The sequence below is a fragment of the Enoplosus armatus genome, chromosome 2 (assembly GCF_043641665.1).
Source record: "Enoplosus armatus isolate fEnoArm2 chromosome 2, fEnoArm2.hap1, whole genome shotgun sequence".
In the NCBI taxonomy this organism is placed as follows: Eukaryota; Metazoa; Chordata; class Actinopteri; order Centrarchiformes; family Enoplosidae; genus Enoplosus; species Enoplosus armatus.
The window spans coordinates 5,729,138-5,751,671 of NC_092181.1; the positions used below are offsets into that span (position 1 = coordinate 5,729,138).

At 42.2% G+C, this 22,534-nt stretch overlaps 2 protein-coding genes across 2 annotated transcripts; both read left to right on the forward strand.

The window, feature by feature from the left end:
- The first annotated feature begins 4,783 nt into the window (after positions 1-4,783).
- Positions 4,784-11,737, forward strand: LOC139303127 (equilibrative nucleobase transporter 1-like). The gene is made up of 14 exons (XM_070926852.1): positions 4,784-4,913; positions 5,812-5,825; positions 7,269-7,476; positions 7,904-8,033; positions 8,301-8,347; positions 8,428-8,504; positions 8,617-8,709; positions 8,817-8,956; positions 9,043-9,182; positions 9,667-9,810; positions 10,803-10,910; positions 11,007-11,193; positions 11,338-11,461; positions 11,597-11,737. The coding sequence occupies exons 1-14, from the start codon at positions 4,784-4,786 to the stop codon at positions 11,735-11,737; spliced, it is 1,683 nt and encodes a 560-aa protein (XP_070782953.1).
- Positions 11,738-16,300: 4,563 nt separating this feature from the next.
- On the forward strand, positions 16,301-22,389 carry LOC139296829 (equilibrative nucleobase transporter 1-like). Its single transcript, XM_070919362.1, has 12 exons — positions 16,301-16,490; positions 16,749-16,878; positions 17,753-17,799; positions 18,303-18,379; positions 18,519-18,611; positions 19,051-19,190; positions 19,295-19,443; positions 20,318-20,461; positions 20,648-20,755; positions 20,849-21,035; positions 21,902-22,025; positions 22,150-22,389. The coding sequence occupies exons 1-12, from the start codon at positions 16,301-16,303 to the stop codon at positions 22,309-22,311; spliced, it is 1,551 nt and encodes a 516-aa protein (XP_070775463.1). The 3' UTR covers positions 22,312-22,389.
- The last annotated feature ends 145 nt before the right edge of the window (positions 22,390-22,534 follow it).

A 22,534-nucleotide genomic window follows, 5' to 3' on the forward strand; every position in this document is an offset into this window, starting at 1 on the left:
ATACTGGTCAAAATATATTGTAGGAATGGGCGATATGGTTGATATCAATATCACAGTTTTATGTATTTTCCAGATCAATACACTGGTATAAGTTAATCAAAAATCAACATATAAAATGTAATTTTCTTTGTTTAGAACAAACATTTGCTCATAATCATCAATTTGGCAACAGATTATTGTCAAATGACAGCATATTATCTTTTTATCAATTTGATTTCGTCAATATACGCCAGCTCTGGATCTAGGTACTCCCTGTTAGTCTTCACTTCAACTTCAGTCAACAATAAGATGTTTTCACAAAACACAGAAATTCAGTAATATTACATAAAATATTTTAAAATCCATTTATAAAACTTGACAAATAATTAACATTCCTGGTCAATCATTATAGGAAAAATAAAAAACAACGTTCAGCAGACGGTAAAGATTTACCGTTAGTGACTTACAATCAAGAGTGTGACCACCACTTAACAAGGAAGTGGGTTACATTGCAGCAGTGAGGACCATAAAAGTGCTAACTGACGCTCAACCTTTCCAAGAAGTTAACCACCAGCACTCAGGGACGGTGCTGTACGGCTCTCTTCACCGCTTCAGAAATCTGTGCACTTTGATTTCACTCTGTGTACTCTGTCACATCTCTCACATGTCCTCCCCTGCACAGAAAGCCAGCCGCACCGTTCAAATAAAAACACAGACTGCAGGTGTAACCATTGGAAGTAGAGAGAGAAAGAGAAAGAGAGAGAGAAGACAGACAGGGAGGAGGAGCAAATGTAAGAAAACCCCAGCTTCTGTGTGTCAGAGGGACACACCCGTGGTGTGCTCTGAAAGCCCGTCATTACGGAGGCTCACAAATGATAGCCCTGGCTAAAGCAACAAGACTTCAGCCCCCACAGACAAACATGGCTAGGAACAAATTCTAGGCAAGAAAAAGAAATGTCCAACTTATTTTTGCTCCTCCTTTTTACATCTTATAGACGGGACATTTCTGAGAAAACAGCATGTCCAAACTTGCTCACAATCTTCTCCATCTCCGTTCCAGCAGGTCAAAGCAGACATGCCCATAGGGTATTTAGAGGATATGGCAGACATGTCCATGCTGCACTGAAACTCACCAAGCAGCAGACTGTACCATCTCCAATCAATAACTCACATTAACCTCTGCAGAAAAGCAGTCCAACATGTCTCATGTTGGTCTGCATGTTGTTAATGTGCGATGATTTTTAACTACAGAACACGGCTACAAACTGAAAGTAGCAAGCTTACTCCGAGAGCCATCCACTAGAGCTGATTTAGCCTGGTCCCTCTGAGTAACCCAGCATCCACTCACACGGAAGACCTGTAAGCTGAGGAGGTGTCTGCAGTTGCTCTGCACAACAAGGGACTGGATAATGCAGCAACAAACACGCCTGCCACCTTACCACACCCCACACACATCAAGACCCACACAACAGGTTCTTACTTTTGTCCCTCGCTGCTGCTGCTGCTCCACCACCACCAGTCCTGTCTCTCACCTCTACCTGGCAGACCACATCAAAGCACAGTTGCTGAAACATTAAACAGTGTGTTTTCACAGTAGACTTTTCTACACACAATAATGGACAAAAAGCCAAAGGCCATCTGCCAAAATAAAAAAAACAAACGCCATGCGAGCACAGTCACCTGAACGCACCAAGCAGCTTCACTGTCAGCAGAGAGTGGGCGTCTCCAGAACAATACATAATAGAAAATTGATAAGTAAACCGAGACTGGACTTTGACTCCTGACTTGCGGTCTGTGACGCGGCGGGCTGGACGGCCACTTCCGTGTGCTCTCACCTGTCCTGAATACCCCCCAGCTCGGGGAAAACTGGCTGAAAAGTCTAGTAAAATCTTGCTGCTTCGGTGTTTAAAAGACAGCAAACAGAAAAGACTATAATATTATAACGTTATACATCTCCCAACCACCCACAAACCGGACCATTCATGTAATAAACTGCTAAGTTAGCTAGTTAATGTGACGTTAGCTGGATAATTTATATTCTTCTTCTTCTGTCTTGATATCAAACAGTTTTAACTGCATGCATGAGTTTTGTTTAACTTTCCCCAAGTCTCGCTCTAGATAAGTTATTCATCAAGCCAACGACTGGAATACACCGATGCTAAATTAGCTTGCGCTGTGGTAGCTAGCTAGCCTGCTAACGCTGCGTTTACAACAATCAAGTTCACCAAATTAAAAGGTCGCTCCCCTTTCCGCCTACAACAAATCCCAACCAGCCGTACCGAGCACGAAACACCAAAAGACAGGCCATTACCAATTCTGGAGACTGTTAGGCTTGTTTTTCAAAGTCCATAAGTGTTTGCGAGATGGATTCAGGCCTAGCCTAGCCGAGTACCGCCGCCGCTGCTGCTGCTGCTGCTGCTGCACTGACACGATCCAAACCTCGACCCGCAGGCTCGGAGAAGAAGTGAGTTGAGATGAGACCAACAAAAACACCTCGGCGTGGTCGAAGAACAGCACCTTACATGTGAACAAATAAACTGCCCCCCGCAGGGCGAGAGCGCTCACAATGAAGACGGAGAAAACACCCACCTATGCGATTTCCTATCTCCTTTGCCTTGGCTTGTTGTTCACTTGTCTCTGCTCTTCCTCTCCGCTGGGGGGAAGAGGTGGGGGCGAGAGCAGCATAGCAGGCAGACTGGGAGAGAATAGCACGGGTGGGGGGGGGGGGGGGCTTTTTTAAAATATAGGTTGGCATATAGACAATATTTTTATTAAGTGACTAACTCATTTTGTCTGATAGCTATCGTTGATGGGCTGCATCATTTAAACTAAGAAACAACGCTGAAATATTTATTGAGGATTTTGTGTGGCTTTTGATTAATATCAACATTATTAAATCATTATTTAATTAAAAAAATTTAGTAAAATTTTTATTTCGTTTACCTTCCTCCGCTATAAAGAAACAAAACTATTTTTTAGAGAAGCTTTCGCATTTCACGGTTTACAGCATAATTAATGAAGCCTTTTGTCCCTCATATGCCTCCAGCATTGTCCCTTATTTTCAGCTTCCAGACATTAAACAGAACACCTCGCAGTAATTTTGTCTCGAATATGGAAAAAACCCTCTAAAATGAATGAGCTGATATTGCCCCCCTGTGGTCATGGAAGTGCTATTACAGAGCATAACAGCCAATGCAGCACTTGTACTCAAGTTTCATTTGGAGACAGTGCACAGGTGGTGGAAAGTAACCCAAGTACATTTACTAAAACATTTGAGGTATTTGAGTGCTTCCATGCAGTTTTAAACTTCTACTCTACACATTGTACTTTTACTCCAGCACATTTATGACATTTGACAGTTCACATCCAGAACTTGTGATCCACTTCTACAACGTGATGATTTGCTTAAACTACCCAGCAGTATATAAAGTAGTTCAAATGAGTAGGTCTGCAACTATCGATTATCTGCCAGTTATTTATTAACAATTGATTGTTTCATTTTACTTTCTATGAAAGAAATTAGTGAAAAATGCCAAATCAATGTCCCACAGGCCTTGGGATGTCTTCACGTTACTTATTTAGTCCAACACTAAATGATCATTGGGTTGCCAGCAGTTCCTCCCATTTGAGAAGCTGGAACAAAATAATAATATATACTAATTTCACATTCTGAAGGAGGTAATTCTGCATAATGAGTACTTTTGATACTAATACATTTTGATAGTCAAACGTCTTTATTTTTACAAGAATTCAGCTTATCTGAACTTTTCAAATCCGAGCAGACACATACAAGCTAGTTCTGAGCAGAAAAGGCTGTTTTTACACACAAAATGTGTATTATTGGAAAGAAATCACCTGCAACACAATATGCCCACAAGACTCTCTGTGATGGTGTGTACAGAGCAAAAATAATACTTGTGTGGAGTAAAAATCTGAATATAGGACTTTTACACTGTGGTATTACTACTATTATTTAAGTAAAAGATATGAATACTTCTACTGCTGCAGTGCACATTAATTCACGCTCCCACAAAGAATGTCAGTGTAACTGAACCGCATTATCTTGTTTTAGAACAGATTTAATCATTCTCTAGTCCCGCAAACGGCCAGTAAGTAGCGCTATACTGTAACTAAAGAGGTGCAGGGTTCTTCTACTACTGCTGTCAGCTCACATACTTACCACCTGTCATGATTATGTGTTCGACGACAGCAACATGATGTAGCATTAACAGCAAACAGCATACAGTGTGGACTGATGCTGATGCCACGAGTAGATCTGTCCGGAGGCCTACGTTCATCATGTAAAGGGTTTTCATTTCCCATAAAACCACTGATGGTGTGATGACTGTGTAAAAAAAAAAACCCTGCTGGTTGTTTATTTAGGATGTCAGATGATGCCACACTTGATCATGTAAATGTAAAGTAAACTCTCCATAGTCTGATCAATTCATATTGTCTTTTAAGTTTATCATTTACATTCCTTATTGTGAAATCACTTGAACCTGGTGCTATTATAAATGATTCCACTTTACTGCAGTACCACACAGAAGCTGATGGAACATCCTGTCAGCTGGGTGCGTGGCTCAGCCAGGGCGCACAAGTTGAGTAAAGAAGAAAGTGTAACACAGAAGTGAGACGAAACTGTGCCGCAGCATACAAGGAAGTGTGATACTGGACAGAACAACTAAATGCAACTGATTATTAGGGGATAGACCACCTCTAAATTGTCCTGTTTGGCATTAGTTTGAAGAAACAAGAGACCAACGGAAAGCAAATACTTGATATCAGGCAGACAGAAGTAGAGATGTACAAGTACATCAATCCAACTGGAGAGAGTGATGTGGCAGAGGAGAGGACAGTGGATATTTATGAAAGCTCAGACATCTACAAGGGTCACGAAGTTGTAACACGCACCACAGTGCATCAGCAGCCAGGTGAGAAACACACACACACACACACACAGATTTCTATGTTCCCTTTGCTGTTTGAATTACTATTTATAATGTTCCCCTATGACATTTTCCACCCAGGCAGGGCTTTTTCCAGGGTTGTGACTCTCTGCCTGGTACTGCTCTGTGTTCTCCTCCTGGCTGGCATTATAGGCACCGGACTCCACAGTAAGAAATGTACATTTATTTTCTCTAAGAAGGCGAGATCTGCACTGCTAAACATGCATTCACCACCCTCACGTCAACAAGTGTCTTTTGATTTCCTGTGCAGTTAAATGAGCACAGGCGGTAGATCAGTCTCACTGTGTGAAGTTACTGTCCCTTGCAGGCAGAATCAAAGCGCAGGCGGACAACAAGACGTGGGCTCAAGAGAGAAAACAGACTTTGGTTGAACTCAGTGAGTGTCGTTTGTATGCATCTGACTGAGGCTGTTTCAAACATTTGACACTTTTTAAAACTTCAACTGTCTATGCTTGCAGATCATTTCTGTAAGGATGGATGTACATCGTTCAACAACAGCTTTTACTACATTTCTTCTAAGCCAAAGAGCTGGATCTGCTCATTGTGAACAGCAAAGAAGAGCAGGTAAAAGAAAGCAAGTTAAAGATTTTGTCTCCTAATGTTGCTGTTTGACTGTAAAACATCCAGATCAGGGTGTTTAGTTGGCTTTGGCTACCGTTGCAGGTATTCCTCAATTCCTTAAACCGTGTATTCTGGATTGGTCTGACTGACAGAGAAGAAGAGGGAAAGTGGAAATGGGTGGACGGATCAGTTCTGAACAGCACAGAGTAAGACATTTCCTCTTCTCCAGAGCTATGCGACAGCCAGTTAGTGGATTCACAGTGCGTTGTGTCCAGTCATTTAATTGTCCATGTTTGAACAGGTTTTGGAGAAAAGGTGAGCCCAGTGGGACGTTTCTGGGAGTGATGGAGGACTGTGTTGACACCCTTTGGCACAATCTGCAAAGAAGCTGGAATGATGATAATTGTGCCAAACCAAAACTTTGGATCTGTGAAAAAGTGACAAAATATACATAAATATACTGTGATGAGCACCAGAAAGCAAGATTGTGGGTTTTGTTAACTTTTGTTTTCTTGTTTATAAAGCACTTCCTTGGTAAAAAATAAATAAATAAAAGTCAATTTTAAAAACCCCTGACTTTTATCTGACAATGAATACACTTTTCTTACCAAAGCATCTTGCCAGAGAAATGTGGAGTTAATACTTCAGTATTAGAATCACTTAAGAATTACTTCCAAAATATATTTCCATCATATGATGCTTTTGATTTTGCTCACTTTCAACATAAAGTCACATTTCAGAAATCCATTTTTTATTACAATGATTGAAACTGCATCATTTCTGCCAACATTTAAAAAGAGCGTGTTTCTCTGTGAAAATTAGGAGATAATATATTGTACTTTTAACTCCACTACACCCAGTTGATAACTTTAGGACAGGTGAGAGAGCACGGAAGTGACCATCCGGACCGCACGTCAGGAGTCCAGTCTCTGCTTACTAACAATTAGTTTTGTCAGAGTGATATCAGCTGATTGGTTTATGCGCTCTCCCTTTTTCCCTCCTCTGTTCCTAGTTGGACTGTTACAGTACGCAACCCTCGTCTCCTCTTTCTCACATTCTCACAGCAGTGGGCTTTATTATGTCCCCAGCCTAATCCTAAAGGTGGTTCTGTCCACTGGTCAGTATGTTGGGTGTAGGTGAGTTAATGTAGCTTACAGTCACACAGAATCACAATGAACTCAGCATGACAAGGGATCATTCTTTGCCTTGAGGTGTTCCTGCTGCCTGGAAACTCCTGTTGTACAAGTCTGTGTGGTGAACGCCTGTCAACTTTTCTGACACAGTTTAAGTAAGTTATATATGTTATATATATATATATATATATATATATATATAAACAAAACTTGTAAAAACAAATATATATATATATATATATATATATAATCACCAGAAAGCCATGACTTAACAACCTACATAACGTGAACAACTCCAGGAACAACCCAAAGTATGTGTGTAAAATATCCCACCCACTCCTGAGGACATAGCCACTCTTTAGCTCAGAGTAAGCAAGCAGAGACAGAGGTGCACTCCTCAAACAGCTGACAGCACAGGCAGGTAAGTCTTGCAGGATTAGAGAGGGTGATATTACAACTTTGTGAAGCTTATAATGTTGATTTATGCTGAGACTGTGTCAGAGAAAGTGTTGATTCGATTAGACTGTCTATGTGTGTGTGTGTGTGTGTGTGTGTGTGTGTGTGTGTGTGTGTTTATCAAGCTCTGTCATACTGTAGCCATTCGTGTCTGTTACTGCTGTGACAGTTACGGTTTGGCAGCATGTTTGAATGCAAAGGAGAAAGAATCAAGTTCTACTACTGGTTGACACTGCTGTCTGGATTTGTCGAGGGTTTGTTCGTCACGGGGATTGTCTTCGGCTGGGCCTCTCTGGTGTTTGTGCTGAAAGTCGATGGATACTTCGCGGGATACTGTGTCAACGCCACCAGAGATGAGGACCACGCTGTGTATATAGGTATACGAACATGCATATGATCCAGAAATTCCTAATGCTTCCTAGAAGTTAAATGATCTCTTAATGTTTGTTTGGCCAGTGTTTGTAGCCGGACGTGATTCAATTCTAATGTGAAAAATGCACATTTTGAATATTGTATTAACCCTAACCATGCACTAAAATGAATTCACACATTTCAGTGAAGTTACACAGTGCATACTCTGCCTCCACTAAATATCACAAGGATCCAACCGAGCCAGTTATTGTAGGACAAACTGTATATATTTTCCATAGCTTTTAAGGGCATGGATTTTGATAATTAATACATTTTCAGATTTAAAGACCACAATTATACCCTGATACACAGCAAACATACAGTATACATACATAAACATTCAGCTGTTTCCATATTGACCTCTTTTCCCTGTTTTATCTTTCTTTCCTCCAGAATGTAGCGGTCAGGATGAGCACTTCTCTCAGGTCATATTGGTCGCTTCCATCGCCAACACAATAATACGTTTCCCCATTGGATACCTCTTCGACCGATGTGGGACCACAGCAACGAGGCTTGTAGCTATGTGAGCGCACCACCACAGAAACTGTATTTTCTTATTTGGTGCTTGTCAAGTTTGGTTTGTGAAGGTTCATGACTCTACCAGCTGTTGAGGGGAAAGGAGAGCTGCAATTATTAACCCTCCTGGAAAGGACCTGCAGGCTGGAGTCATTGTGACAGGGTTACCAGCATAAAGAGGGTCAACAATCTTTGAAATGTCCCTTGATGGGTACAATTAGATTATCTGAACTAGTGACCTAGTTCAATCTCATGATTTATTATCTTCCTGCAGATCTCTGTACACCACTGGTACACTGTCCGTCGCACTGTCAAGCGCAGGTATGTTATTTTGCGCATTTAGAGCAGATGCTGCTCATCAGAAACAGTATTATATTCCCTGCTCTGTCCTTCACACACAGAGACGTCGGTGTTGCTGTACCCTGCGTTGTCATGTCTCATTACTGCTGGAACAATCCTCTACATCACCAATGCTCAGGTTTGTGGTGAGGCAGCCTAAGTGAGAACTTGGGTGGTACGCATGTGCAAGTGTATGAGGAGGAAAACAAAAGCAATATCAGGGGTCATAAGAGGTGAACTTGTCTGTTAAGGTGGGGAACCTGTTTGACTCCTATCGCTCCACCATCATCTCCATCTACAACGGGACCTATGACTCCTCTGCTGCTGTCTTTCTCATCATAAAGGTAATGGATATTTGATGCAAACATGCATTTTAATAAGACCTAAATGCTCCTTAATCCACTGAAAATTGGAAATGTACATCTTTTTCCTTTTGCCTTTCTGTCTGTAGTTGCTGCATGAAAGAGGAGTGTCTCTTCATTCGTGTTTTCTCTTCCTCACTGCGTGTAGCATAGTACACCTCCTGCGTACTTTCTTCCTAATGCCTAGAGGACACATCCCCTACCCGCTGCCGGAAACATACACTTATGGGTCAGACACCATCCCAATGAAGTTCCACCATCTGCTTGTTCCTGCAGCAGTTGAATTGTTCTGACTCACCACCTCTGCTCTGACAGAGCAAGCTGCCTCGACCGAAGGAGAGGGAGGGGAGAGGAGGCGACTGACAAGGAGGAGGAAATTAAGGAATTAGATGTGAAGAAGAATCAAAAGGGAGAGAGAGCAGAGGCTGAGACGTCTGCCCCCATGAAAGAGGAAGGTATCGTAAATGTTTCTTTTCTTGAATGTGACTTACAAAGAGCAACTGTGATCTCAAAACTCTAGTTTGTCATTGTCATTATTTGCTTAAAAAGAAAATCCACCCTAAAACGTTTTAACATGCACAGAAGAAGCTAATGTTTTGACTGCATTTGTGTATGGGATCATTTGTTTTTTTTGGGGTTTTTTTATTCGTTGTGACAGAGTAGGGTTGGGGGTCAAGTCACAGTTTCAGTGGAGTGTGAGATCTCAAACATTGTCAGTACACATCAGTTACTCAACTTTAAAGAGCGAGAGTTTACTTTACTACCAACATCCAACAATCATACACCACAGAAGAGGAAATACCTGGCAAGTAGGAGACAAGGCTAGTACAGGGAAAGTAGATACATCTACTAGTGTAAGAGTAACCAAAGCTAACTTATTCCTCTAAAAACATTGATTTTCCTGTTCTCCACTCTCCATGTCGTCCATCGTGCGTCCAGTAGCTAGTTTTCAGAGCTGCGTGTTGTCCTGGCTCTTCCTGTGGCACCTGGTGTGGGTGGTCATTATCCTCCTCTGTCAGTTCATCTTCATATCCAACGTCAACCCCATGCTCACCCGGCTGGCCAACAATGACCAAAGCTTGGGTAAGATATAAAAGGATTGAATTTCTTGGAGCATTTCTCTGGGTGTCACTCGCTGCCGGCCCCAATTAAAAGCAGGATACCAAAGTCAAATCACATGTGGCCATCACAGTGGATTGTCATTATGACAATGCTGCTGCAGCGTGAATGTTGATTGCACTCAGTGTTAGTTTTCTGTGCAACTTTATACCATCTCATCGGAAAATATACTGCATTGTGAATGTGTGGGTGTCAATTAAAAGCATATAAATACTTGCCATATATTGTGAAATTTCAAAAGTAACACAAGTTTAACAGTTTAACCACTGTGCTAAATCAGTGCTTGACGTATGCTAAACTGCAGGTTACCATAGCCACAGCACGGAGGGTCCAGGCTACCTTACCAGTTACCTCTAACTCGTGAAATGAATGCAACCATGGGTTAACCTGGCGTTGCCTCACAGAGAAAATAATGCACTTGGCAGAGAAAATGCCACGTCGCATATTATTATCAGCACACCTCATCATGTGTTATGACTTACAAATGTCACATTTTTATGTTTTTTTTGTAACAATTTTCAATCAAACCTGCGATAACTGATTTATTTGGGCACTTGGGGGCAGCAGAAGCACGTTGTGGACACAATGTTGACATATCATCACATTTTAGAAGTCCCATATTATGCTCCTTTCAGCTCTATATTTTTCCTCTGGGATTCCACTAGAGCAGCTTTGCATGATTCACAGTTGAAATAAGTCCTTATGTATTTGCTACTGGCCCTTCATGTAGCCCCTCAGTTCCCCCTCTCTGTCTGAAACTAACCGTTTTAGACAAACTGAACAACCTCCAAAAAAAACTTAAAGAGTAGTTCCTGAGCCGAGCGCTCTAATAACTCAGACACAACTGTATAGTTGTGACATCACAACCTTACGGAAGTCCTGTGTTTTACCAGTGTTTTATCTTACCAGTGTTTCCTCCTCTAAACTAAGCCGTCTCCTTCTGTCCACCCCTCCAGTGAGCCACTACACCAATGCATTTGCCTTCACCCAGCTGTGCGGAGTGCTGGTTGCGCCCGTGAACGGCCTCATCATGGACAGACACAAGCACAGGCCTCTGGCTCCCGGTTTGCGTGATTTACTTCAGATTTACTTTCTGTTGGTAGTTCCTACAAAGACTTCACAGTTCTATTAACCGCCATCGTCTTTCATCTGTTCCTTAGGAGAAAGCAAGCGGGAAGCAGACCTGCGTTCATGCCCTCTCTCCCTCTTCCTGACCTCCCTGCAGTGTTTCCTCCTCTGTGTGTGTTTCACCTGTCCTGTCCTCCCTCTGCAGTACTTCACCTTTATCCTGCAGGTTGTCAACAGTGCCTTCTTTTATGGAGGCCACCAGGCCTTTGTCAGCATTGCGTACGTTCACATATCCTTCTTAACTCCACCACACTTTAGAGTGAATCAACAATAACTTTCTTATCCGTCAGTCTGCTCCTCCTCTCTCCTCTTCTTATGACGGCTCTCTTTTGCTATTTTCTCCACTCTCAATCCCTCCTCTAGCTTCCCGATGTCTCATTTTGGGAAGATGTCGGGGATGGCGATGTCATTATCAGCTGTGGTGCTGCTTCTCCAGTTTCCGACCCTGCACCTCATCCAGCACCATCTCCACGGTGACCCACTTTATGTAAGTGTTCAGAGGTTGTGTGACGCTCCGTAATGAGCCTTGATTAAAACTGAGGGGTCGGTTTAACCTGTGTAATAACCAGTTTGTCTCCTTTACCTCCCTATCTCTCACATTCCCTTCGCGTCATTCTCACAGGTAAATGTGGGTGTCACCTTGGTGTCTCTGCTCACTTTTATTCACCCAGTCCATGTGAGCCTGTACTGCAGAAAGCTGGCCAAACAGAGTGAACACGAAGTGAAGGAACAAGGGTCGACTTCACGTGGATGCCGACATTAAGAGGATAGTTTCCGCTTTTGGAAACCACAGTTGTCTGCGGATCACACAGTGTCTTTGCATGTTTTATTTATTTATTTGTTAATCTAAAAAAAATGCATTTTTAATTTTCTTTTAATGTTTCCCGTCATCTGAGAGAGATGAACAGAGAGAGAGGAGGTTTGGAAGTCAGTAGCAAAATAAAGTTGGCCAAATTGATTACTTAATATGCTAAAATGTACAAAAACACAAATAGAATATGAATAAACACAAGAATTCCTTTAAGGCACAATTATCATGTTTTTGACCATAGTGGACGAAGTAAGTGGGTTGTGTGTCTCAGGTTATAATGCAGGTTTTACTCATGTTTACAGAAAATATTAATAACTTAATAAAGACCTGTCATCAATGATTCTGTGACCTTTCTTGTGTGTTTGTTTACGTTTCAGTCATAGATTCTGCCTTTAAATGTCACACATGACATGAGGTAATTTTCTGAATTTCAGATCAGATTACCATGCACTCAACTGTAAAGCATGAACTTGACTTTTCTCATTGCTTTGGTCCAGAAATATCAGGGACAAAGTTTTACAATGCTGAAGCCATTGTCCTCAGTCCGCAGCAATGCCTACAAATGTTTTTTTATTGTGACACAGACCGTTTGTTTTTGGAGTGCAAACACAGATTACAGTCTTTATCGCCACCATGGACCTGCACTAGAGCAGCTTTTAGACAGGCAGGATGAAGTCAGTGTCTCTGTTCTAGTTCTCTGACTATTACCACAGACATGACGTAGTGTTGTAGCTTCAGCGACTGAACATGAGGTGGCAGTACACCTCTAGTCAACAAGGTTTGCACTTGACTGGTTGTATTTTTGGTTTGATTTTTGTGTAAGACAACGTTTGCCAAGTTTTGAGAAACAATGGAGCAGGACCACAGCTGAAGGCAGAGCAGATGGAGAGCAACACAGGATGGAGGAATGAAGAAGAAACGGCAGAGGAGGAGGGGAGGGTGAAGCTCTTCACTCAGACCATTTAGGCCTGATTCAAACAGAGACATTGTGTGGAGACATCAGTAACCAAGAGGACAAACTATATGATCGATTATCTGCCATTTTGAGCTGCGAACAAGACTAATCAGCACCTTCACGGCTGAAATGTCTTGTGACACCAGTTGTTGAGGCCTCAAGCCTTCTTTTGTGTACTGGAAAAGGCTTAGTGCAGACCATTTCTTCTACTTTTATGACAAATGCTATGATATGAAAATATCTGACACAAGGAGGTGATTGAGCATAGATTCTTCCAGGTGGGAGACTGTCCTTCAGCATCAGGATGCAGCTGCACAGGGTTTCCAGGTGTTTAGTGAACTTCCAGAGAACAGCAAAGATGTGCACACAGGCTCAGACCCCATGTGAAGATGTAAATCTGGGTTTTGGGCACCAACAAGGGATTCTGTGTCAGATGTACACCGAATCTGGAGCGCCCCCTGTGGGCAGCACTCTGCCTGACACCCAAGCAGTTTACACCCGACAGAAAACCAGCACCGGTCAATAACAGCGGACGTCCCTGATGACCATAGGCATGTGTCATGTGTCATCATGCTTGTGTCAGTGACAGGCTCTGTGCTGTTTTTAGCTTTATTAGTCAATATTTTATATATCTATACGGTTTCTATGTATTTTATGTTTTTTAATATGCTATGTGGTGAGAGAGTTTGATGAGAAGAACAACACCACTCTCATGTCCGTACAGTAAATATGAAGCTAGCACTAGCAGCTGGTTAGCTTACCTGTGGACAGCCAGATGAGTTGTTGTCCCTGTTTTTTTTTTGGGTTTTTTTGCTAAGCTAAGCTAACTGTAGCTTCATATTTCACGTACACCTATGAGAGTGGTGTCTATCTTCTCGTCTAACTCTCGGCAAGAAAGTGAATAAACACATTTCTCAAAATGTTGAACTGTCCTTGGAAGCCTCTGAATAAGAGAGACATATTTCTGCATTACTCCATAGTTGCCCTCTAGGGGGCAGAATAAATCCTCACAGCCATATAAAGTTGTTTTGGCTAACAGGCAGATAATAGTCGCCTACACAACCAGAAGACTCAGAGCAACATAAGCATTCATTAGTGTCGGGTTTCTGGCCACTTGAATTATAAATCCATTATTTCCTCTCCTTTTTGCTCCGTTTTGGTCCACACCTGAGAAAAACACTGGAGTTTTTATCTTGCTAGTTGTTCAGTTTCTTCCATCAGCTAACTAGCTGAGATTTTCACTAAAAGCACATGCTTGTTGCTGTGCAAGATGTAGTTAGGTTATTCAATGTTAATAAAAAAAAAAGTATGAATGAATGGAGCTTTCAATGATAATTTGTATGATTTAGATTATTATGCTTTTTCACCGAGTAAACCACCTGTTCAGTTGATTTTACACTAAATTACTGGACATTTAAAACCATTCCCTAATGAACATTAAAACAAGAATGATTATTTAATCATTACTCAATTATGTTTCGTAGTTGATGACTTTCTTCACTGTATCAGAAAACATCATGGAGCACCTCTATTGTACCACTTCATCTTGTCCTTTTTCAGCATAAACTGAAGGCCTATTTATGCCAGGCTGACTGCCAGGTCTCCTGAATGTGTTCGTGGCAGAGGTGGACATAAGCCACACAGCAGTCACACTATGTCTTATACTGAGTCAGTTCAGAGTTTGAATGAATTAAGCCACGAGATGACCTCCAGAGGACAGTAGAGAGCCCTGCACAGAACTGGAGCAGTGGACACATGAACATGTTTGCACATGCTGTATAGTTAGTTAGTTAGTTAGTTAGTTATTTGCCTGACAAACTTAAATGACTGAGGCCATGAGAGCTGTGCAGGAGCTGTTGGAATTAGATTTAGATAAGAGTGATCACAAAGAAAGAAAGAAAGAAAGAAAGAAAAAAAAAAATCCAAAATGCACCATAATGACAGCAGTCTCTCGTGCCACCACCATTATAAAGACGCTATGTTTGCGGCACCAAACAGGAAATCAGTCAAATATTCCTGCAGATTAGCCGATGATTCACAACGAAACAAAAGAGAATTACTGCGTGTATAATAGACACCCACATGTCAACGTACCCTCCCGCCCTGTGTCCACCTGTTGCGATTACAACTGGCTCTCTGACAGACAGACAGACAGACAGACAGCTCTGCACATTGTGGACACACTGCGGCTCGGTGCAGAGTCCCTGCACAGAGAGGACCGTAATGACCGGATCACCTGGACAGTACAAGGTAAACAGCGTCTGAGATGTAAACTGTGGCCCGCAGCAGGTGTTTTTTGCGGGATGATGCGTGATTTGTCACAAGGCTGTATGTCTCCACAGAGAGAAATAAGAGCATTTATTTGTGGGGATTATACCCTCATTTGCGACATCAAATGTCCACTCATGTTGTGTTTAATGATCAATGTTAACAAACTGTTACTATGTCGCCGTGCCATGGATTAAGTGAACTAATCTGGATTACAGTCTGCACCGCCTGGCGATAACTGCCGCACTGTCCTCATGTCTCCATGTTGGACTGGGAGTTGGACATGAGACACGGAAAAGGATGAGGCACATGTGAAATACACCCTATAATTTATACACAAGCGGTGGGAGAAGTAGACTATCACGCTCCTTTATTCATGTCCCAAAATGTTCAAATGCTCCTTTTTTAAGCAAAATGTTGTTACAGATGCAGTTAAAGTGTCAACAAATAGATGTGGCCATGTGCAATCTCAACGGGTGCTGACATAGTGTCCTAGTTCAGTATCCATGGACAGTGTCACTATAGTTCCGAGAGGAGAGGCCACTTAAACTCTGAGCAGAAATGATTTATATATTATAGTATTTTCAGGGTGGACTTTCCCCTTTAATCATGCATCTTGGAAATGGCCAGCGTGAGCAGAGTCAGTGGAGTTCCTCATAATGAGCGCTGATGGGTCTAGTTTCAATTTGCATCAAAGTCACATAGTGTGGCGGCCCACAGTGTGTAAACTGGACACTGCACTCTCCAACAGAGTAGCTCTGCCTGTCATATACAGTTTCCTGGCTCTCTCCCTCCAAGGTGTCTTTGCCGTGGTCTCAGAAACATCATGTTCAGGATCTTCTTCACACTCATAACACTCACAAACTCATAAAACTGCACTTTCACGCAGCTACACTGGGTACAATATTTAGCACTTTGCACTGCTGTAGAAAAATGACAATTTTTTTTGTGTGTGTAAATTGGTTGACATATGTGTTTAATCCATCGAAGCCGCTTCACTAATGCTACTCAGTCCTGGGATCATCTGCTGCGTACAGGCGTGGAACAATTGTACTGTTACAGCCCTCTCCCTGACATCTGTTTTGTTTTTGTTCTGTATGTTAGAAACGTTAATCCAACAGAAACCTTTACTGCCCTGCACTTGCTGAAGGGAACTCCAAAAAAAACGGCTTAAAGAGGAATTAGAGGAACAGAAAACCAAAGAGAAAAAGAGAGAAGACAACACGTTTCTCGGAGGACTAAACCCATTGTGGAAGTAACTCTGTTGGAAACCTGGAGGAGGAGAGTGAAGCATGCAGGGGTATGAGGTTGGTACCAGGCTCCGCTACAGGCTGACTCTGGCCTCTGGGATGCTGGAGTGTCTGTGCTTTGCCGGTATTGTGTTTGGTTTCGCCTCTTTGGTGTTTGTGCTGAAGGAGGATGGTTACTTCGGTCAGCTGTGTGTCAGCGTATCAGGAACCAACGACAGCCTGACCACCACAGGTGAGCAACTCTGGAGTTCAGTTTGGCAAAAATGTACAAATACCATCAATTTAAGATACATGAGTAGATTTTTGGCCACTTGGGGGCATGAGAACTCAGAGCAACATCATCATCCCATTGGAGTCAAGTTTCTGGCCTCCTGAAGAATTTAATTCCAATTTTTATTCTGCTTTTAGCGGACACATTTTGGCGTCCAGCACCAGTTTGCTCAATATCCCATAATGCCCCAAGCTTTCTCTCTGGTTCTCTGTCTTACAGACTGTAGCAGGCAGGATGAGCAGTTCTCTCTGGTCTTCACCATCGCCTCGTTCCTCAACAACTTCCTGAATCTAGTCAATGGCTACCTGTTTGATCGATTTGGCACCATGGTGACCAGGCTGCTGGGAATGTGAGTCCATCGTGTTTTTCTCTCTCCGACCACAAAACGAAAAAGAACATCTCAAGGCTGCAGTTGAAACTTTGACAAGCAGCGTTTCATTCATATGAAACAAAAGCTTAAGAGGTTCAGTCAGCAAAACAAGTAGCAGCTAGCAGTTTGAAATAAGTTATTATTTATATATATATAAGCTTAAATGTACATTTTAGCTTGCAGTTCAGTTCTTGCTACAGTTTATGGTTGTGATAAAGGGGGACCAGTGAGGGTTACAGAGATAAAGTAGGGAGTGTCTAACAGAGGCAGATAGATTACAGTCAAGCAGAGCCCACCTCATTTGACCCAAGACCCTATTTGACCCTCGTATTGGCAGTGTCAGTCTCATCACTTTATAATATTTACAACAAGTCGAACAAGAGTTCAGTCACAGGATGGACAGAGCCACTGAAGCTGAACCCTCAGACCCCAGACCTTTGTCCATAAATGGTACATTTCACTAAAAACATGTGCCTGCTGTTGTCTCATACATCTACATGCATGTTGGTAAGGAATGTTGATTTCTAGGGCTTTTGCGTTACACATTGACAGTTTAGTTTACTCATTTATTGTTCACGGTCACAGGTAATCAGGTTAAAGAGCCCACCCATGAAAAACACTTAGACGGAGAATGTGTTATTTTTAAAAGAAGCATAAATGTAATGTAAATGATTAAATTAAGTTGAAGCAAATCTTCAACTCATAAAATGCATCATGCATCACATTTCATCTGATGCCAGTCAGTATATGTGTGTGTGTGTGTGTGTGTGTGTGTGTGTGTGTATGCTTAGGTGGATAAATGGCAGAGACACTGCTGTGGCTGCTCTAAATTCAGTCATATTTCTCTCTCCAGATCTTTGTACACGACGGGAACCATTCTTGTGGCCTTCTCCAGTGCAGGTAGGTGCACACACACAAGCATACACAACATACGTCAAGCAATCAAGCAGTTCATTAAACGTATTCAACACCATTTTCAAGTAAATCACCTCATTTTAATGTTACAGTTATTAGGCAACATGGATTCATCTTTCAGCTCGAAGTCATTATTCCTGTTTCCACTTTGTTTCTTCTTGCCATAATCCTTTCACAGGGGGACATATTTAGTATCCCTGTCACGTTGTGAGCGTGTAACATTGTGCCAGAAAGCAGGCTGACATGCCTTTCTCTATGCAAATTTAACCTACCTTGTTCCTATGGTGGCCATTTAAATGTATTGATTTCTTAACAGTTAAATGGTTTATATTGTGTGTGTGAACACGTACCACCACATAAACATGTTCAGCTGTTCATCAGTGCTTAAACACATCTAACTCTAACCAAGTGAAGGGGCAGGGCATAAGTTTACAATCATGTCATTAATACATAATCAAGGGAATTGTTTTTCTTCCACTGTCATGTAGCATTTTCAGAGCTGCTTTTTCCTGCCTTGTCCTGCATCGCTGTGGGAGGGATTCTACTCCTTCTAACTAACATGCAGGTGAATTCTGATTTCTGCATGAATATGTTATGCATATAGAAACGTACTGTATGTCCAAAACAAATTATATTTCAAACACAACTCTCCAATAACCCATAACCATACATATTGCTGAATTGTGTCTCTTTGTATCCGAAAGGTGGGCAACCTGTTCGCTGCTCATCGCTCCACCATCATCACCCTCTACAATGGTGCCTTTGACTCCTCTTCTGTCGTCTTTCTCATCATCAAGGTAAAGGGGTGCAGCCAGTCAGTTGAACCATTACGATGAAGTGTTCTGGCAGCATCTGAAATAATTTACTAGATGGGCATATCAGGCACCATTCAGGGCATTCACATTACAACATTGTGGGTTGACCTTTCTCACAGGCGTCAGGCAGCTGGCTTCAAAGTGTCTGACACAAGATGGTGGACAACATAGTGAAAATCCAACTTTTTACTAGGTCTATGATGTGCAGTAGTTTCTCCACAGCAAAAAACACATGGCATCTGGTCTTTTTTACATCAAATCCAGTTGAACTTGTGGTTTGAAAAGCAATAGAAATGCAGCATTTGAGGTCATGGTGGTCGGTGCTTCTTTGACGTCAAAGCAACATCCTACATCAACTTCTACAAAATTGCTTTACGCTATTCCTTGAAGTTTAAACAAGAGTTTTTCCTCTGCTCTCCAGGTACTGTATGAACAGGGAGTCTCTCTCCGCTCCTCCTTCCTTGTTTTGTCCTTCTGCAGCATCATACACCTGTTGAGGACCTTCCTGCTGATGCCCAGAACCCACATTCCCTACCCTCTGCCACAATACTACACCTATGGGTGAGAACATTAGCTTGTCTTTGAAGCAGCTACTGCATGTAGGTCATGTAGATCCTCTTCACGGGTGAGACACGACATAGACATTTGCTTCTCCCGATGTGCAGATTGAAGTGCGGAAAGGCCAACACTTACAACGTGGAGCAGTTTGAGAGGATGAGGGATGGTGCTATGGCAGTCTCTCAAGAGTCCAGCGGGAGGGACAATGTGCCACCAGTACCTGAGGACGGGACCGAGGCCCAACACTCAGGAAAAGGTACTAACCCTCATTGTTGCAATCACCTCCACATTCACATTGCCAGGTACAGATAACATGATTGATAAATAAAACTGCACACAAATCACTACATGTTTAAAGTGGGATATGGCATTCAAAAATGTAAAATTGCACCTCTCTATTTGCCTATCCAGAAATAAAAGAGAAACAAGATCAAACGACTAATAACCCTAATCATTGTGCAGTATTTTCTTTCTTATTTCCATAGTTTTCCACTCTTACACACACACACACACACACACTGTACATCAGCGACCAGTCTTCATCTAATCTAAAGTTCTGTCAGGTGTGTGTACGACCAGAGGTACAGCATAGAAGCCCATTGAGGAACTATATGATTTTTGGACCTTGCTACTATTTAACGGACATTAGGACTGTGACTATTTTCATTATCAATTAATCTGCTTATTATTTTCTCGATTCATCTTTTATATCTGTCTATAAAATGTTGAAAAAATGTGAAAAAATGGCATTCACTATTTCTCTGAACCCACAGTGATGTCTTCAATTTGCTTGTTTTGTCTGGCCAACAGTCCAAAAGCAAAAGATTTTTGATTTACTGTCACATATGACAAAGAAAGGCAGCAAATTCCTCACATTCGAGAAAGGAATATTTGGCTTGAAGATTGACTGAAACAAGTAGTAGCAGTAGTAGATAATCAACTAATCGTTGCAGCTCTAACAGACGTTCTCTCCATCACTGTACTTTCAACTGGCACGGAGTTATGGAAATGATGGCTGATTTAAAAAAAAAAACAAACACAAAACAAAATTTGTTCAAAACATCATGAGTAGATATTAGTAAATGTACTCAACTTTAAAGCACATTTCAGCGTGGACTCCATGTATTTAGTGCCGAGTTTCCGGAGCTGTGTGCTGTCCTGGTTCTTCCTGTGGCACCTGTTGTGGCTGTCCATAATGCAGCTGAGGCACTACCTCTTCATCGGCACGCTCAACCCCATGCTCAACCGGCTGGCCAACAACAATCCCAACCTGGGTAACTCATTACGACAGTCACTGTCCCTCGTCGAAGCACATATTAACTGACTGTGATCTAAAGCTTTCTCCTTGTTCCCTCACTGACCTTTGCCCTCTTCTCATTATCACCATTCAACCCCAACTCCTGTTGTTTTCTCCTTTGCTTCTCTCTGTGGCTGTTTCCCTCCCACCATGTCTCCCTCAGTGAGTCAGTACACCAATGCTTTTGCTATGACCCAGCTGTGTGGAGTGCTGTGTGCTCCCTGGAACGGACTCATCATGGACAGACACAAGGGAAAGCCTCTGGCTCCTGGTAAATCAATGGCTGGTGTTATAACTGCATGTGTGTGTGTGTGCAGCAGAGCAACATTACTCATTCCTTCTCAATCACTTTTCCTCCTGTAAGGAGAAACAGAGCAGGAGGCAGACCTGCGCTCCTCCTCTCTGTCTCTGTTCCTGACCTCCCTGCAGTGCCTGCTGTTCTCTGTGTGCGCCTCCGTTCCTTTCCTCCCGCTGCAGTACCTCACCTTTGCTCTACAAGTCCTCAATCGCTCTTTCCTCTATGGGGGAAATGCAGCGTTCATTAGCATTGCGTGAGTAGCTGTCACACACACACACACACACATAGGGGATGGAGAAAATGAAAAGAAGAAACACCATTATGCGACAGTTCTGCAGGAAATTCTTGTTGAAACTGACAGAGTCAAAGTCGACTTATGAGCAGTGTTTCTCTTTGATAATGCAGTTTTCCTATGTTCGGCATACAGTATGTAACCATGATGTTCTCAACATTACACAATGTGTCAGCAGCGTTTGGGACTGTTACAGTTCTGGCAGCGACTATCCGGTCTCTTTGCACCTCTTATACTCACTTATACTGTATGAATTGCAGTTTTTACACCAGTTTCACACCAAATAAGCAAAAGTGTGGATTTGGCGGTAGAATGTAAGATGAAGACCGAGTCATGAAACATTACCCATCCTACAAATCAGCTACGATGCTACTGGCTATGGGAATTGTAGGATACAGGGTTTTAGGGAGCTTAACCCATATTCGGAACTAAAAGTCAGCATATCTCGGCCTCTCGACCATTCTTCTTTTTTTTTTTTAATCTGTCTCTCACAAGAATTGCCCCTTTAAAGTAGTTGGTGCCTGAATTGCAAATTCATCAGCAGCAATCACTGCAAAATGATGTAATGTGGTAGGGGGGGGGTCAAAAACTGATAATAGATACCAAACAGAGAAAAAACGCATTGGCAAAGTGGTCAGAAGTCGACCGTCACAATCACTGACTGAAGGACACTTAATAGAATATGTGCTTAAAAACAGTCTAAAAAAAGCTACTGACTACTGATCAGAGATTTTATAATGACCTTTTGTAACACCGCACATTTTTTGGTTTATCATGACAGATGGACACCAAGTCATAGACATACAAATAACATGCGTCTCTCTCAGTTTTCCAGCCTGTCACTTTGGGAAGCTGTACGGCCTGGTGATGTCCATGTCTGCTGTTGTCTCCCTGCTGCAGTACCCCTGCTTCGCCCTGGTCAAAGGAACTCTGGGTGGAGACCCCTTTTTTGTAAGTGCTCTAGAAAGTTTACAAAAGAACCACTCACTCAGGCACATGAATACATTAACAAGGGTAGTGTGACACTGTAACTGACTTTAGACAAATTAATACCTATCGTTTTGACCTGTTACAGGTGGACATTGCTCTGACCCTCCTCACTCTGCTGGTGTTTATCCATCCCCTCTACGTCTTCACCCACTGCAGGAAGGTAGCCTGCCGCCACAGAGACCACAACGCCCACAACGCCCACACTGAGGTCGCTAATAGCTCCAAAATGGCTGACGCCAAGTTATAGTTATAAAGATAATCATACAAGTGCTTTAGTCTCTGTCAACTTCTAGACTTACTTTTCAGGCTGTCAAATGTTTTTCTTGTATAACTTTTGTTTTTTTATGCTTGTGAGAACAGATGTTAATGATGTGTTAATAGTTAAATAAAAAACGTTATTAAATAACTGTTCATGAACATGAATGTGACTGGGCAAAATCTTATTTGAGTGCTTTACTGAAATTTCTGAG

What these genes read in the sequence shown, in the direction of transcription:
- LOC139303127 (XM_070926852.1), top strand. Translation starts at nt 4,784, where the DNA reads ATGTACAAGTACATCAATCCAACTGGAGAGAGTGATGTGGCAGAGGAG. An exon ending in CGTCGCACTGTCAAGCGCAG is followed by an intron (nt 8,348 to 8,427) that starts GTATGTTATTTT and finishes CTTCACACACAG; the next exon opens with AGACGTCGGTGTTGCTGTAC. An exon ending in CTGTCTTTCTCATCATAAAG is followed by an intron (nt 8,710 to 8,816) that starts GTAATGGATATT and finishes TTCTGTCTGTAG; the next exon opens with TTGCTGCATGAAAGAGGAGT.
- LOC139296829 (XM_070919362.1), top strand. Translation starts at nt 16,301, where the DNA reads ATGCAGGGGTATGAGGTTGGTACCAGGCTCCGCTACAGGCTGACTCTG. An exon ending in GTGACCAGGCTGCTGGGAAT is followed by an intron (nt 16,879 to 17,752) that starts GTGAGTCCATCG and finishes TTCTCTCTCCAG; the next exon opens with ATCTTTGTACACGACGGGAA. An exon ending in GGCCCAACACTCAGGAAAAG is followed by an intron (nt 19,444 to 20,317) that starts GTACTAACCCTC and finishes CCATGTATTTAG; the next exon opens with TGCCGAGTTTCCGGAGCTGT.